At 28.0% G+C, this 18,166-nt stretch overlaps 4 protein-coding genes across 5 annotated transcripts; 3 read left to right on the plus strand and 1 right to left on the minus strand.

Annotated features, from left to right (window-relative positions):
* Nucleotide 1: 1 nt before the first annotated feature.
* Nucleotides 2–3,095, plus strand: LOC113373471 (probable ATP-dependent RNA helicase DDX23). Its single transcript, XM_026613769.1, has 5 exons — nucleotides 2–323; nucleotides 493–598; nucleotides 843–1,007; nucleotides 1,083–2,670; nucleotides 2,797–3,095. Exons 1-5 carry the CDS (start codon nucleotides 190–192, stop codon nucleotides 3,078–3,080), a joined length of 2,277 nt encoding a protein of 758 aa, XP_026469554.1. The 5' UTR covers nucleotides 2–189; the 3' UTR covers nucleotides 3,081–3,095.
* A 438-nt stretch (nucleotides 3,096–3,533) lies between these two features.
* LOC113373500 (protein aveugle) lies at nucleotides 3,534–4,172 on the minus strand. Its single transcript, XM_026613797.1, has 3 exons — nucleotides 4,012–4,172; nucleotides 3,796–3,909; nucleotides 3,534–3,728 (listed from the first exon to the last, which is right to left on the minus strand). The coding sequence occupies exons 1-3, from the start codon at nucleotides 4,045–4,047 to the stop codon at nucleotides 3,549–3,551; spliced, it is 330 nt and encodes a 109-aa protein (XP_026469582.1). The 5' UTR covers nucleotides 4,048–4,172; the 3' UTR covers nucleotides 3,534–3,548.
* LOC113373482 (integrator complex subunit 9) lies at nucleotides 4,083–7,360 on the plus strand. Of its 2 annotated transcripts, XM_026613779.1 has the most exons (11): nucleotides 4,083–4,221; nucleotides 4,301–4,417; nucleotides 4,498–4,689; nucleotides 4,850–5,052; nucleotides 5,146–5,347; nucleotides 5,424–5,670; nucleotides 5,761–6,074; nucleotides 6,184–6,286; nucleotides 6,348–6,559; nucleotides 6,626–6,811; nucleotides 6,964–7,272. In XM_026613779.1, the coding sequence occupies exons 2-11, from the start codon at nucleotides 4,409–4,411 to the stop codon at nucleotides 7,270–7,272; spliced, it is 1,977 nt and encodes a 658-aa protein (XP_026469564.1). In that variant the 5' UTR covers nucleotides 4,083–4,221; nucleotides 4,301–4,408. The 2 variants fall into 2 exon arrangements, with proteins under 2 accessions (XP_026469564.1, XP_026469571.1); XM_026613786.1 differs by lacking the exon at nucleotides 4,083–4,221 and having other exon boundaries at nucleotides 4,261–4,417; nucleotides 6,964–7,360.
* Nucleotides 7,361–7,705: 345 nt separating this feature from the next.
* On the plus strand, nucleotides 7,706–15,615 carry LOC113385635 (cap-specific mRNA (nucleoside-2'-O-)-methyltransferase 1). The gene is made up of 17 exons (XM_026623485.1): nucleotides 7,706–7,816; nucleotides 8,493–8,546; nucleotides 8,646–8,836; nucleotides 10,534–10,620; nucleotides 10,689–10,859; nucleotides 11,674–11,829; nucleotides 11,936–12,118; nucleotides 12,335–12,425; nucleotides 12,508–12,704; nucleotides 12,961–13,144; nucleotides 13,222–13,450; nucleotides 13,852–13,966; nucleotides 14,046–14,280; nucleotides 14,544–14,763; nucleotides 14,979–15,217; nucleotides 15,291–15,448; nucleotides 15,529–15,615. Exons 1-17 carry the CDS (start codon nucleotides 7,798–7,800, stop codon nucleotides 15,613–15,615), a joined length of 2,616 nt encoding a protein of 871 aa, XP_026479270.1. The 5' UTR covers nucleotides 7,706–7,797.
* The last annotated feature ends 2,551 nt before the right edge of the window (nucleotides 15,616–18,166 follow it).

The raw sequence follows: 18,166 nt of genomic DNA on the forward strand, positions 1-18,166 counted from the left end.
ATTGGCTTTGGATATAATATAACTGATTCTACAACAAATTCGTTCATAACCTTAAAAAGTTTTTGTATTTAAAAACTAATTTAAGACTTTATTCTTTATTTGAGTTATTTTGAAATTTAATATAGGATTCTAAAGTTTGTGGGTTAATTAGTATAGTATTCAAATTGTATTGTACTATATTTGAATAAAATGGCAAATGATAAAAAAAGACGTTCCAGATCCAGAGATCGTTCTGACAAAGATCGCGATAGAGAAAAACACCGTCGCTCTAGATCTAAAGAAAGAGATCGCAGAGACGATAAAAGACAAAAACGACGTTCTAGGTATTTTTCATTCATTAGTGCAAATAATTTTTGTTTGATATGGCATAATGCATGAGTACATTATAAAAATATTTACATTGACATTTTGACAAATATACTTATATTTTTAAAAAATCAAATAGTATGTTTAACTTGAGAATTAGCTTATAGTTTATGAACTGTTCCTCAGATCTAGAAGCAAAGAAAGAGAACACAAAATTAAAGAACGTGAAGAAAAATCTAAAACAGTTCCAACGACTGTAGGAGATCAACCAACAGAAGAAGAAGTTAAAAAGGTATATTATTTATATTATTATATATGTTTTGTGTAAGGTACATTCTATTATAGATCTAATATTCACTTTTGATATAAGATTGGTTATCATTCAAATCAGAACATGTGAACCATAGGCAAACTATTTATATTTTCTTTCTCAATGTTATATTTTACTAAGTATCTCTTTCAAAACTCTTATAATACTAGAAAAGTAATTTAATAAAACATTAAAATAATTTTGTCTTAAATTCAAATTGCTTCAGGAAGAAGAGAAGAAAAAGGAACCATTATCTTTAGAAGAACTAATTGCAAAGAAAAAAGCAGAAGAAGAAGCAAAAAGCAAACCAGTGTTTTTGACCAAAGAACAACGTGCTCAAGAAGCTCTGAAGCGAAGGCAGGAAGAAGTTGCTGCTCAGCGCCTGGCTCTGGTATAGAAATTTTATTGATTTTTTATTAATATTTAATAAATAACACTTGATAATTTATGATATTATATTTTTTAGCAAAATGAAAGAAACAGATTTCAAATTCCTAAACAAGATCAAAGTAAAGACAAACGTGACAGAGATAGAGATCGGGATCGTGATAGAGATCGGGATCGTGAGAGAGATAGGGATCGTGAGGAGAGACCAAATAAAGATAAAGAAAAGGAAAGTGAAGCTATAAAGGAACGATACTTAGGACTTGTTAAAAAGAAAAGAAGAGTTCGTAGACTGAATGACCGAAAATTTGTTTTTGATTGGGATGCATCAGAAGATACCTCAGTTGATTATAATAATTTATATAAAGAAAGACATCAGGTGCAATTTTTTGGAAGGGGTAATGTTGCAGGTATAGATATAAAAGCACAGAAACGCAATCAAAGCAAGTTTTATGGAGAATTATTAGAAAAAAGACGAACAGAAGCTGAAAAGGAACAGGAAAAAGTAAGACTGAAAAAAGTAAAGAAGAAGGAAGAAAAACAAAAATGGGATGATAGGCATTGGTCTGAGAAAGCTAAAGATGAAATGACTGAAAGAGATTGGAGAATATTCAGAGAAGATTATAATATAACAATAAAAGGTGGTAAAATTCCTGATCCTATCAGAAATTGGAAAGAGTCTGGATTCCCTCAGGAAATACTTGATATTATAGATAAAGTTGGATACAAAGATCCAACACCTATACAAAGACAGGCAATTACAATCGGTCTTCAAAATAGAGATATTATTGGTGTTGCGGAAACTGGTTCAGGTAAAACTTTGGCTTTCCTCATTCCATTACTGACTTGGATTACATCATTGCCAAAGATTGAAAGAATAGAGGATGCAGATCAAGGACCTTATGCAATCATTTTAGCACCCACAAGAGAATTGGCTCAACAGATTGAAGAAGAAACAAATAAATTTGGGCAACCGCTTGGAATTCGAACTGTAGTTGTTGTTGGAGGTCTCTCAAGAGAGGATCAAGGTTTCAAACTTAGATTAGGTTGTGAAATAGTTATTGCAACTCCCGGTCGTCTCATTGATGTGCTAGAAAACAGATATTTAGTATTGAATCAATGCACATATATTGTTTTGGATGAAGCAGATCGTATGATTGACATGGGATTTGAACCTGATGTTCAAAGAATTTTAGAATATATGCCTGTGACAAATATCAAACCAGATTCAGAGGATGCAGAAGATGCTAGTAAGCTTTTACAAAACTATAACTCAAAGAAAAAGTACAGACAGACTGTGATGTTCACAGCTACTATGCCACCAGCTGTTGAAAGATTGGCTAGAAACTATTTACGTAGACCAGCAGTAGTTTATATTGGTTCTATTGGTAAACCAACTGAGAGAACCGAACAAATTATACACATTATGGGAGAAAATGATAAGAGAAAGAAATTGATGGAAATTTTACAAAGAGGTGTGGAGCCACCAGTTATTATTTTTGTGAACCAAAAGAAAGGTGCAGATGTTTTGGCTAGAGGTTTGGAGAAACTAGGTTACAACACATGCACGTTACATGGTGGTAAAGGTCAAGAACAGAGAGAATATGCCTTGGCAAGTCTTAAAAATGGCTCCAAAGATATTTTGGTTGCTACTGATGTAGCTGGAAGAGGTAAGAAACATTTATTTATCATTGAATTTATAGAATTTACTTTTCTATTCCAATTTAATTCTAAACATTATTGCATTTACAAATTAGTTTTATTTTAAATTACAAATGCCGAATATTTTTTTCCAGGTATTGATATTAAAGATGTTAGTATGGTCATTAACTATGACATGGCTAAAACTATCGAAGATTACACACACAGAATTGGACGTACTGGTCGTGCTGGCAAAGCTGGATTGGCAATTTCATTCTGCACTAAAGATGATAGTGCATTATTCTATGATTTAAAACAACTAATACTTGCTAGTCCGATTTCAGTTTGTCCACCAGAACTTATGAATCATTCTGAAGCTCAACACAAACCAGGAACTGTTGTTACAAAGAAAAGAAGGGAAGAAAAAATATTTGCTTAATATTTTGTAAACATGAATTATTTATTGATTACATTGCAAATACTGATAAAAAAGCAGTAATGAAATGCAATATATTTTAAATCAAAATGTTCATTTATTAATATTTTTATTGAATATTATATAGAAGAATTATAAAAGAAATATTTACTTATTTTGTAAATATGAATTTATAATTAATTCTATCATGAAAATACCAATAAATTGCAATATATTTTAAATGAATGTGTATTAAAATATATCTCTTAAATAATATAGAAAATATATATTATCACAATACCTCTGATCTTAATTATGAATTCTATAATACATTTCTTTAATAAAAAAAATACATCTAAGTTCAATTCAATTTTACTAAATAAATTTTTATGATGCAATTATTAATTATACAAAGATAATTTTAAAGTTTAACAATACACATGCACTACAATAAAATATGCAGATTAATATACAATTAAATTTTGATAAACATCAATAATAGTCATTCATATTGTAATTTCTTTCCAAATCTCGAATTTCCATAATATCACGTTTTAGCTGTAATTTAATAATTTCCCTCAGTATGCCTTCTCTATGTTCATTATTTAAAATACCCATTCGAAGTAAAGTGTTCTCATTTAATCGCACTAAAGATTGGCCTGTAATTTCGTGCTGTAATCAAATAGAATAAAGCTTGAACCAGCAATATAGTTATGACAATCATTAGTTTTGAACATACATCTTTAAATTTTTGTACATGCTCATTATAATAATCTTGACAATGCCTTTTCAACCATTTAACAACATCTACAGCCGTCCATAAATAGACAGGCTTTGGTCTAGCAGTTTTTACCTATAAAGAAGAAGGCAATTTAAAAAGAAGTAACATGCAGTTGCATATTAGATTAAATGTGAAGTAGTTTAGAACAAATCTAATTTATTGATATCATTAAACCTTTGCTTTGCTGGTATTCAACACTTCTTCGACCATTTTGTCTTTTATTAACAGTTTGTTACAACGCTTCTTGAAAATATAAGGTTTTCAAAACATTACAGGCTTATTGAACTAAAAACACATGTATATAAAATTTCTATTAATATAGAATGTGATGAATAAACTCGTTGCAAACACAGCATGTTTCATTGTGGTTTTTGATTAAGAAATGTCAGTTTTCGTAGTTTAAGTTTTAGGTTAGTTTGATTGATTTGATTCGAAAATACAAAAAATTTCATCAAATTAATAGGCCAGTAGAAGCAGAGAAAATGTAGAACAAAATTCATGTAAATTATATTATTTAAGCTGACTTATATTTTATTTTTTGCAAAAAATTATAAAGGCAATAAACTGAAACATGAAACTGGTAAGTAACACTGATAGTTATGATCAATTTGTAAATATAATACCAAATGTTTAATAAATTATATAATTGTACAACCTTAGTACTGCTTAAGTGGTGATGCAGCTAAGCCTTGCTATGTGATCAGCTTTCGAGGAATGATGATAATGCTCGACTGTGGGCTATCAACCCATACAGCTTTGAATTTTTTACCCCTACCATTAATTCAGAGTTCAAGACTTGCTAATTTACCAGTATGGACTCCCAGAGACAGTACGGTACCTGCTTTAGAAGGGGTACGAAACTATTATTTCATGATGATGATGTACAACAGTTTTCTTTCATTAGTTAGATATATTTTTAAAATAATTTTATGCTTTTAGTTTTATTTAAAAATAAATAGCCTTTGTTATTTATTTATGCCATATTTGTTTTTAAAATGTAACATGATTTTAGGAGTTACGAGAATGTTATGGACGTGTGTTTGTTGATTCTTCTCCAGAATTTTGCCCTCCATTAAATAAGATTATTGATTTTTCACAAATTGATATCATTCTTATTTCAAACTATCTATGTATGCTGGCTCTTCCTTTCATAACAGAAAATACAGGATTCCAAGGTGCTGTATACGCTACTGAGCCCACATTGCAAATTGGAAGGTATGTATATAAGAACAAGTAAAAAAATACAGATGCATACAGCACTTATATTAACCTTTACTTCATTTTTGTATTATTTTATTGTTGAATTAGATTCTTTATGGAAGAAATGCTAGAATATTTAGATCGTACACCAGTTTCAACATTATCTACACATTGGAAAGATGTTGTTCATATGTTACCACCTCCACTTTGTGATGTAATGAAACCTCGCTCTTGGAAACATTTTTGTGATGCCGAAGCCATTTCTGCAAGTCTTGCTCGAGTGCATGTTGTAGGATACGATGAAAAATTGGTAGAACATAATTCAACTAGAATTATTCAAGGATTATATGTTGATTATAATTATAATTATTTATTTTTTGGTTTAGGATGTTTTTGGTGCTATACAAGTCATGGCGGTAAGTTCTGGATATTGTCTTGGATCAAGTAATTGGGTGCTGAGTTCTGGACATGAAAAAATAGCATATGTTAGTGGATCCTCTACCCTCACAACTCATCCTAGACCTATTAATCAATTTGCATTAAAATATGCCGACTTACTCATACTTTCGGGTTTAACACAAACTCCGACTGCTAATCCTGACTCTATGCTTGGTGAATTATGTTTGACGGTTGGTAGGTATTCATACAATTTTGAAACTAAGTTTTTTTTTATGGATATATTGTAGTAATTATAAAGAAATTAATATATCTTTTATATTTCAGCTATGACACTGCGAAATGGTGGCAATGTCTTGATTCCATGTTATCCATCTGGAGTAGTATATGACTTATTTGAATGTTTGTCATCACATCTGGATAATTCAGGGTTTACCCATATTCCATTATTTTTCTTATCACCAGTGGCTGATAGTTCATTAGCGTATTCTAACATATTGGCAGAATGGTTATCATCATCAAAACAAAATAAAGTTTATACACCTGATGAACCTTTTCCTCATGCTTCTTTAATACGCAATTCTAGATTAAAACATTTTAAGAATATTTATGGAGATGGGTTTAGTCAAGAATTTAGACAGGTATTTTCAATAAATTTACTTTTGCATGTTTGCTAAACAGAAAGTTACAATCAATTTCAAAACTTTCTTGTAATAGATATTTATTAAATTTAATTAAATTTAATTTCAGCCATGTGTTGTTTTCTGTGGACATCCTAGTTTACGTTTTGGGGATTCTGTGCATTTTATTGAGCTATGGGGATCAAACCCTTTACACACTGTGATATTTACAGGTAACCAATTTTCACTTTATTTTTGCTTTCTTCACAAATTTTATTTTGTTTTTTTTTTCAGAGCCTGATTTTCCTTATATAGAAGCATTGGCACCATTTCAGCCTTTGGCTATGAAAGCTGTTCATTGCCCTATAGATACTGCTCTCAATTACCAGCAAGCTAACAAATTAATACGTGATTTACGACCTGGTGCTTTGGCTGTTCCAGACCACTACACAATGCCACCAGCATCTGCTCCACATAGACTTGACCTTATTATAGAGCAGTCACCAGTAAGTTATATCAATATGTACTATTATTTAATTTTACTCTTTTACTTTACATATATTGAATGACAGGATCGGCCAACACTTTGCTTCAAAAGAGGTGAAGTTTTAAAACTACCTTTGAAAAGAAAGAAAGGCCGAGCTTTTCTTAGCGTTGATGCTGCTAAATCTATTAATCCAGTTGAAATAAAGTCTAAATTATCAGCCTCTACTCTCACAGCTTACCTACAAGTCAAGGATAATATTCATGAAATGATGGTAATGACTTTACTTATTTCGCATTCATACATATAATAGCAAATAAATAGAAATTGAAAAGCTAATTACCTTCTGTTAAGAAATTATTGTATTTTATTATTTGTTAATTGGCCATCAACCTCGAATCTGTAATTTTGTAATAATATTTTTAGTCATTAAAAGAATGTTCAAGTCAACTGGAAAAGAAAAGTCCAATGCAAAACTTGATGATGAATGATATAAAATATGAATGGGGAAAGTTAGATGTGGAGGACTTACTGCAACGACTTGCGCAGGAAGGAATCACTGATGCAAAAGTTGAGCAGGGTTCTGATAGTAATCGATGTATTATCCATCTTCCAAGTGCCGATATGCTGATTCAACTGGATGAGAAATCTACACATATATTATGCCAAGATGGGTCACAAAATTTAAGATCTAGATTGAGAAAAGTATTGCTGCAATGTTTACAGACATTTTAATTTTATTATTACTTTTGAGAGAAAAATGTACAAAGAATGAATGAATGGAAACGTAATGAAGAATTTATTTTAAGAATAAACTATTGTAAGACCATAAACTTTTAATATTGATGAATCCCATAAAAGAAAAACTCATTATATGCTATTTTCATAACATGCAGTGCTGATATGAATATAAATTTGAATTGATATGCCATATAAATTTAATCGTATACTATTTTAATGTATATTTACATACTCAAAAACTCATACAATTCGTATAAATATTGAATATTAGTATTTAATTTGCACATTTAATAAGTCTTAATTCATAATGCGCGCTTAACGATGGGTTTTAAGTTTATATTTATATTGTCTATGATCTATGTAACTATTTTCTTTATCTATGTTCAGATTATAGCTTGGTAGATGACGTCATGACAGATAGAATACGATAACAAACTCTTAACCTAAAAGCTTGATAATTTCGTGATGTCACAAAAAAAGTATTATCCTAATAGTTTGTTTAATTTTAAATAAAGGGAAATGTCGGGTCATTCGACTGGTAATATTTTTCATACGTATTTTCCTCATTTTATATGATTATTTAATTTATTCTAAAATTAGTGATGTCGATTTTGAATATAAAATTTATGATTTTAATAAAAAAAATATTCATGGATGCTTCGATCTATATTTTTCCTAAAAGAAATGATATAAATAATTAATAATATATACCAATAATAATACATTAATATATACCAATATATAATATATAATGGTATATATTACTCATATATACAATTACTAATAAAATTATTTAATAACTTACTCAAGTAGTTTGTAATCACATATTAGCTACTGCAAAATTAAATTCCTTTTAGCTTTTTGAGATAGATTCATATTGTAAATTGAATTTATATATTTTATTTTATTGAGCATTTGGATTTGTCAATTCCAAAGTTGTGATGATATATTTCATGCTTGCCTTAAACCCTTTTATTATGCTATTGGATTTTCATTAAAGTGATTCTCTATAAACATATATTTCAAAGTTTGTTTCTAATAAGATTTTATTTGTTCTTAATTTATCGACTGTTCAACTTTATATAAAAAACATGATCAAATATCATAGCCAATAAATAAAAACAAATTGTTTACTATTTAATAAAAAATCACTTGACTTATTTTCTATATATGTATGTAAAATCTTGTAAAAAAATTATGTATTCTCAATACAGCCACCTCAGATGAGGAAAGTTCTTCGCCTGAGCGAAATAATTATTCGGGTTTTGGTGAGTTGTGTATTATTTTTCATTTTGTGTATTTGTTATGATATTCATTATAATATTAAGATTACAAATCATACAGTCAATTATCCTTTTTTTTATCAGGCATCACACCCAACAGAAAAAGAAAACATTCAAATGATGCCCAATTATCTTCACAATCGTCGCAATTTAGCTGTTCTGATAGTTCGAGCAGTTCTTCTTCTGAATCAGAGAGTGAGAGTTCTCCTACAAAACAAAAGCTTGCAAAAAATAACTCAGGAATTGCTTATTCGAACTTCAATCATTCATCAATAGTATGTGAGATAAATTTATCAATGTATTTTTACATATTACAATGTTCTTTAATGGGAATAAAGAAAAAACAAAAATGTATAAAATAATATTTAATTCCAAACCTTTTGATATACAATTTGATGTCGTCATCAGTGGATCTATAAGGTAAAAAATTGAAAAAAATATATAAACTAGGTAACTATAGGAATTATAATTTTGTATAAAAGCTATAAATAGAAGATAAAAACTATTAAAAAATTAAACTATAGGAGTTATAATTTTGTACAGAAGCTATAAAAAGAAAATAAAAACTATTATAATTCCTATAGATACCTAGTTTATATATTTTTTTTTTCAATTTTTTACCTTATAGATCCACTGATGATGACATCAAATTGTATGTCGAAACATTTAGAAAAAAAGATTATTTTATAAATCTTTATTTCTTCTTTGATTGATGTATTGCCCTTAAAGAACTTGCTCATATATCTCAACATCAAAATTAACTACTAAATTATATATATATATATATACTACTTAATATGCTACTATATTACAATATATATATATATATATATATATATATATAAATATATATATATATATATATATATATATGTATGTATATATATATAGACCAGAAAAGAATAAAGATTTATTAAAATTCAATATTTATATTTTATATCATTTATACATAATTGTCATAAATATGCACTGTTCTTGGTTTTAATAAACATTGATTTTTGTTTATATTTATGTACATATTTGTTATTTTAAACAACAAATCACATAACAATAATTCCTTTACATTATTCTTTATACATTCGGTTATCCGTATTTTCGATTATCCAAATGCCTATCGACAACAATTAGACCGCTTAATCGAGTTTGATATATATATATATATATATATATATATATATATATATATGATAGTTTTGTCGACGTTAATACATATTTATAATATTTTTGCAGCCCAATCGTCGAATTAAAAAAAAAAGATTAAATAAAATTATTTATTCCATTAAACGTTTCGACACTTGATGTGTGTCATCATTCAGTAATCTAAAAAAACATTTAACATAAATACACAGATGATGATAAATATAAATATATAAAAGGAGGAAATTATACATACCAAACCAGGAAAAACAGGAAACATTAATTATGATGTAAAATTGATTGAACACTAAATTTGTGTAAAATAATAAAATACTATTATATTAACAAACGAGAAATAGAAGGAACACATATTGCCCTCCTATATTCAATGTTATTGATATGGTGCATTGTGGACACTGATCAAGGTTACAACGCAAGTGTAGTCACGCACGTGTAATTTTATGATTACGCGTATATTTCATGGTTTGATTACTGAATGATGACACACATCAAGTGTCGAAACATTTAATGGAATAAATAATTTTGTTATTTAATCTTTTTTTTAATTCGACGATTGGGCTGCAAAAATATTACATATATATATATATATATATATATATATATATATAAAAGAATAGAGATTTATTAAAATTCAATTTTTATATTTTATGTAATTTATACATAATTGTCATAAATATTCACACTTCCACCCATCAGGTATTTTGTTGTAAATCTTGGCAAGAAGGACATATCACAGCATCTTTATTTTGCTTATTGTGGTCACGTATATATGAAATTAAATATTGATTTAAATGGATTTTTTTTCTCATTGCAGTCGAGAAACAAGGAAGAAAAACATGATGGAACAAGAATTATTCCAAAAGCAGGAACTGCTTATTCAAATTTCAGTCAGAAGTATATGGTGAATAAGAATGATACATATTTAGCAATTTGCTTGTAGTTTGTTATTGATCCTCAAAATACATTTAGGCAAAAATGGGTTATGAAGAAGGTAAAGGTCTTGGGGCAAGAGCTCAAGGTATAGTAGAACCTGTTGAAGCATCATCACAGCGGGGAAGGCGAGGTCTAGGTTTGGAACATCCAGAGCCAGTAGGAATTGATGAAGCAATTCCATTTAATGCTGAGGATGAAATAATAGAGGTGAAAATTGTATTTATATTGAGTAATAATTGTCCTTATAAACAGAAAATGCTATATATTATATGGATAGTACTTTAACACATATAATTTTAAATATCTTGATACTATTATTTGTAAAGTCAATTTAGAATCTAATTTATAACTGATCGTTTTTTCAAATGATATGATCGGTCTTTTTTATGAAAGTCTTTCATTGAATTTTAATCAAGATTTTTCCGAGTTTATAGAAAATCTTAAATATATCCGTTCTATCCGCTGCAACACAAAATAATTCTTCGATATTGGCGACGAAATGGTTATTCCCGATAAAATTAAATGCATGAAATCATCGATCGATTCTCGCATAATTACTGATTTGTAGGCTTATCCTATTGTACAGATATTTCCCGATATGCACAAGAAGTACATAGTTTTCGAGTGTCTTACACAAGGAGCAATTCTAGCAAAAAATGTAGAAATGTATTCAGAGGTATTGGAATCTCTTTTGATTCGATATGCATGTCACAGTATAATTCCAAAATGAATATTAGTATTTTAGGGTTGCAATGGATAAAATATCAATGGAATTTGTGTTAGCTGCCCCTTTCATTTATATATCAGATATATTAACATTCAGTATTGGTTAGTTATTTGTAATACTAAAAATTCTCTTGAAATATTTCTTGTGGCTAGTATAAATTAAATTACGCGTCATCTAGTATAAAATTACGTGCGGCGCCATAAAACTTAAAATTTAAATTGACCCGTGAGTTAAAAAGGTTGCTCGCCTTTTATTTAGATCATGTAGCAACTTCATTAATTTTTTAATTCATAGGTGCATGAAGAAATAATATGGTTACGATGCCCAAATCATGATCTGGAATACGACGAAATCAAAAAATGGTATGTTGAAGGTCCCAGAAAAAATACAATTGATGACGAGACAGATTTTATAGACAGAAAAATATGGAGAAATATTCTAAAGTCTAAGGTTTATCTAATAATATTATAATTCATACATTATTAAGAAATTTAGCTAAACATTTTTTTAGTATTTGTAAATGTTCTGACTTATTCATTTTATTTTATTCAAACAGACTATTTTTGATAACATAAAAGCTGAAGATATGAGAAGAGCTCGCATGAATTCGAATCCTTTTGAAACTATACGAGGAGCGTTTTTTCTTAATCGTGCAGCAGTTAAAATGGCAAACATGGATGCCAGGAATGATTTTATGTTTACGAGTCCAAAAAACCGTCATAATGAACCTGCTGTAAAGGTACTTAATTTCTGAGCAAATTTAATTTTCTAGAAATGAAATGATATTTTTGCCTTAAAAAAAGTGGTATTATACAAAAGTATTTATTTTACTAACTGGTATCTTATATATATGGATTTGGATCTTATATTCATAATTTGGATATTTAGGTTAATATAACTTATTAATGTTTTTTAATATATTATTTATTTTTAAGATCTCTCAAAAATATTTCAGGAAAATGAACTGTTATATTTTGCCGATGTTTGCGCTGGACCTGGGGGTTTTTCGGAATATGTTTTGTGGCGAAAGAAATGGTATGCAAAAGGTATTCTAATTTTATAATTTATTGAATTGGTCTAATAGATTCATAAAAAAATTTTACAATATTCTTCATTTTTTCTCTTCAGGTTTTGGCTTTACATTGAAGGGTTCAAACGACTTCAAATTGAGTGATTTTTTAGCTGGATCTCCTGAAACATTTGATACATATTATGGAGTTGATGGTGATGGAGATGTATTCAAACCACACAATATTGATTCATTTCAAAATTATGTTCTTGAACGAACTGATGGATATGGGGTACATTTTATGATGGCAGATGGGGTGAGATTTGTTTGATTTAATCATTAAATATTTTTATAAACGTAAGCAACTTTCAGATTCAAATTATTTTCTAGTAAATTTGTTATTTATTGTTTTTATTATGCTATTACAGAACTTTAAGTGATGATTTATATTTTATAATTATATTGAAATATGGAATAATAATTTTGTTGAAGTGTTAAACCGAACTATAATTAATTCAGACTATACAAATGTTGTTCTTCCTTCCTCTTAAGATGGTTAACTAATTTTTTAGGGATTTTCTGTGGAAGGTCAAGAAAATATACAAGAAATTCTATCAAAACAATTATATCTCTGTCAATGTATAGTAGCTTTGTACATTGTAAGAGAAGAAGGCCATTTTGTTGTGAAACTTTTTGATCTTGTCACTCGATTTAGTATGGGGTTGATGTTCTTAATGTATCATGCTTTTGAAGAAAGTAAGTCCGCTTCTAGTGTTTTAGAAATATAATAATAAAGCAATAATAATTAACACATGAAATCTTTAATTTCACAGTTTGTATAATGAAACCAAATACTAGTAGACCTGCAAATTCTGAGCGGTATTTGCTTTGTAAATGGCGACGCAAGAATGTGGATGGTATTGCAAAATATCTATTTAAAATTAATAAAAAATTATTTAATTATCCTAAGAACCATTCTATGGATATTAATGAAATCGTACCAATGGAAATTATGCAAGAGGATCAAAAGTTTATGAACTATTTTATAGATAGCAATAACAAGTAATTCTTTTAGAATTTTGTTAAATATCAATTTATGTTATAATTAATTATACTTATATATAATCAAGCTATGTTTCAATTCACTCCTGAAGTAAATTGAGTGTTATTTTCGATGATTATCAAATAATGATGATAGAATTGTTATATTTAAATGATTATCTCATTTGAAATTTAAATGAAACAAATTATAATAAATATTAGACCTAAGTCTCTAAGAGATTCTTATGATAATTTTAATATGCAACTCAAACATATCTAGCATTTTTATGCAGCAAAATTCAATATTAAAATTGATTATTAAGATCATTTTAAAATATTTTGATTTTAGAGCACCATCGTGAAAAATAATTAAAAATATATATTTTTTTTTGCTATTATGTAATATCAGTTATAAATTTCAGACTTGGTCAAAAACAGATAGTTGGTTTGTCGAAGATAGTTGCATACTGTAAAGATCTCACATTGAGAGAAAGCCGTCAGACAGAAATGCGCAACAAATGTTTGCAAGCATGGAATGTAAATTAACACTATTTTACTTTTTATCATTAAATATTTCATATAAATTTGATATGTATTGTTATCTTGTATTCTTTAGGTAGAAAACAGAATGCGCAGTAGAAATGGAAATCAATGTTCAAATGCTGCTCTGAGTGAATTACAAGAAAAAATGCCTGCAATTGTAAAGCGTAATTTACTTAGAAACACTGGCAATATGATCAATACCATTGAAGATGTTGAGAAATTCGTTGGTAAACTTCCTACTGAAAAATATTTTATGTTTTTAAGTAGAGGAAAAGTTGCTGAACTCGTTCCACCTACTTTTTTCTTAGGTAAAAAAACTTTAATTAGTATTTTATATATATCTTCACTTGATTATATATGGCTTTGTTTATTGAGTTACATAATGATGTTAAGCTATTACTTTTGTGTTTTTTTGTTTGTGAATATGTAATTTAATTTAACTATATAATTTAATTTATGTAGCATATCGTACAGTTAATTTTTATGCAAGATTGTGTGATTTTTTATTAAATCAAAGCATTACAATTGCAATTACAATAACAATAACAATTGCAATATTATTGGTATTTAGGTACGGGAGGTACTAGAATATTTCAGTATGTTAATAATAGTTGGTCTCAAATTCTTTCTTCCACTGAAATAAAACTGCCAGCAGGCACCTTGATTTATGGTGAACTAACAGTCGAGTATCATGGTGAATTCAAATCCCAAACATTTGTGACTGTGTTACATATTATAGATGCTTTATTTCTTGGCAAAGAACCTGTCTATGAACTAAATTTAATGCAGAGGTATGTATTATATAATTATCAACAGTAGTTATTTGAAACTTTTTTTAAATTGTAAATTTATAGCAAATGATAGTTCAAATTGTTTTAACACCTGCTTTACATCGGAACAATAATTTATTTTCATTATAAAATTTCATATATTTTTTAAATACATTAAATTTAGTATTTAAAATATTTTGAACAACTTATGTTATTTACTTTACTGTCATTAACAGGATTGAAAAGTGTGAGCTTTTTACCAAGGCAATAATGATATCAAATCGTAAATCTGTAAGGGTTAAAAAATTATTAAGACTGGAAAACTTTCGTACTGAATTAGGAAAATTACAAATAAAGTACATGAAGGGTGGCAGTCCTGCGATGGCAGTCCCCCTTCCATCGCCAAATGATCAAGAGGTTGATTCATCATATTTTTATGTACCTCGAGGGTTAATATTCCTTAATCCAATTGGCAGTAAGTAGAACAATAATGTTTTTTTTTTATTTTATCAACATCATCATTTCAAACTGCATTTTTTTTTTTTTAGATGGGTGGGATATTGCTTGGTCAAAATCGAATAGGAAAATATACTATCATAGGCCCACACCCAGAGAATCTACTTTTACGGAACCACTTGATCTTTATTCTAATATTTGTGATTGTTTTGAAAAGCGTGCTATCTGGTTATTTGATTCATCAATTCAGGTATTTTATGTGTTTTATGTTTAAATGGTTTGAAACTTAAATAGATGTACCTTACATACTACATTTTTTTTACATTTTAGTGCTTAGATGATGAGACTGCGGATCAACATGCTGAACCGTTACATGCACATGATATAATGAAGTTTTATCACCAAATTCAAGAATAAATTAAATTAATTTTATTAATCATCATTATATATTCTGGGTTGAAATTATTTTTGATACAAAATATTGAAAAATGGAGATTATATATAAATATCTTTCATTCTTTAATGAAGTGTTTTAATATCATATGTATGTGTGTGTATATATATATATATTCAATAGATAAGTCCTGGATTTTTCCAATATATTGATTGTTTCTTTTCCGAACAGTAAATCCAATAATAAAAAACAATTTGTTTTTTGAAGATGTTTAATACGACGTTTCGGAACTAGGTACGTTCCATCATCAGGTTTATTCTGTCAAATACAATGTTTTTTAAAATACTGATTAACATTAATTAACAATGGTCAATACAGATTAATTAGAAAAAAATTTTGTTATAAAAGAATGGATTATGTACCGGATAGATAGTAATAAGACTTAACTAAAAAAGGTTTTATATAAAATTGAGAAGCAAAAATTATTTACCTGTAATAATTTATATATCCATATCACTAATATTTTTTTGTTAAAAACAAAATTTGTTTGTTTTTAACAAAAAAATATTAGTGATATGGATATATAAATTATTACAGGTAAATAATTTTTGCTTCTCAATTTTATATAAAACCTTTTTTAGTTAAGTCTTATTACTATCTATCCGGTACATAATCCATTCCTTTATAACAAAATTTTTTTCTAATTAATCTGTATTGACCATTGTTAATTAATGTTAATCAGTATTTTAAAAAACATTGTATTTGACAGAATAAACCTGATGATGGAACGTACCTAATTCCGAAACGTCGTATTAAACATCTTCAAAAAACAAATTGTTTTTTATTATTGGATTTACTGTTCGGAAAAGAAACAATCAATATATATATATATATATATATATATATATATATATATATATATATATATACTCGTATATAATGGGTGGAGCTTAGGGCAGGCCTGTGAGCTGAGTTAAACTCCATCTCATTTCAGGGAAGAATAGTGTGAGAGATTTTTCATTGCCATTTTACATTGCAATGCCCGAAATGGGCTCATGTTGTCAGGTTGCCAGAGTGCGGCTTGATATATAAATATATATATATATATATATATATATATATATATATATATATATATTCGTATATATACGAGGTCTGTTCAAAAAGTACCCGGAATTACTAATAATTAAATTTCGCGGGTCTGGAGTGTCTGATTGTCAAAATTTTTTTTTTATTGTGTTGGTATACATGCCCCTAAAGTATGATGAAATTTTCAGCTATATTCACTGTTTACTTTGTCTGTGGTAGTCGCTAAGGTTCGACGTGTTTTTCTGAGCTCGGCGATTTTTACAATGGAAGAATTGAAAAGTCAAAGAATTTGTATTAAATTTTGCGTAAAAAATGAAATAAAGTGTTGCAAAGTGCAAAAATTCACCAGATATGGCTCCGTGTGACTTTTTCCTATTCCCAAAGTTGAAGAGACCCATGAAAGGACGGCGGTTTTCCTCGATTGAAGAAATAAAGGCCGAATCGCTGAGAGTGCTCAAGGACATATCAAAAAGTGAATATCAAGGGTGCTTCGAAAATTGGAAAAAACGCTGGCATAAGTGTATTATATCTGGGGGGGACTACTTTGAAGGGGACCACATTAATGTAGACGAATAAATAAATATTTTTTTGAAAAAACGAAAATTACGGGTACTTTTTGAACAGACCTCGTATATATATATATAATTGTAATAATGTAATAATTTTTGAGATAGTGATAAATATGTTTATCAAACAAAATATTTCTTAACAGGCATCCATCCAGATAAAATATAGAAAGAAAACTGAAATATGTTTCTTCGAGTTCCATTTTGACTCGTAAGTGGAAACAAAACACACAAATTAAGACACGAACACAAACATGATGAATAAAAATATTACTTCACAACACCATGTTAGTGAAAAAATTAAAAACGAATATAACTTAAAAAAAAAAATAACAAAAATAATCATTTTGACATTTTCTTATTTGAAGTTATATCCGGTTTTTATTTTTTCACTAATGTAGTTCTGTGAAGCAATATTTTCATTGATTATGTTTCGGTTTCTTAATAACTTGTGTGTTATTAAGGCAAAGTCAAATTAGCACTTGAAACATATGGATCTTTTACATTTATTCCATACAGAAAACATTTTAATTTTCTTTGGATGGATGCTCCTTAAGAAGTATTTTGTTTAATCAACACACACACACACATATATATATACATATATATATGTGTATATATCCACTCTTGCATCGGAACACAGAATAGCGGGATGTACTTTACAATTTCATCAAAAACTCATTCTAAAATTTATATATCGTTCAATTTAAAGTGACTAGAATTGGTTTTATTGTGCATTGTGAACATTTATAATTATGAAATATTAGGATTATTACAATTACATAGTCCACTGAAGATGACACAAAACAATGTGTCGAAACGTATGGAAAAAATAAAAATACACTACACTATTACACTGTGATAAACCAGGCTATTAATAATTGGAACATTTAAACTAATTAATTTTTTTTTAACAATT

Source organism: Ctenocephalides felis, unplaced genomic scaffold (assembly GCF_003426905.1).
Source record: "Ctenocephalides felis isolate EL2017-DRISC unplaced genomic scaffold, ASM342690v1 CF-g0.4_SCAFFOLD_00845, whole genome shotgun sequence".
In the NCBI taxonomy this organism is placed as follows: Eukaryota; Metazoa; Arthropoda; class Insecta; order Siphonaptera; family Pulicidae; genus Ctenocephalides; species Ctenocephalides felis.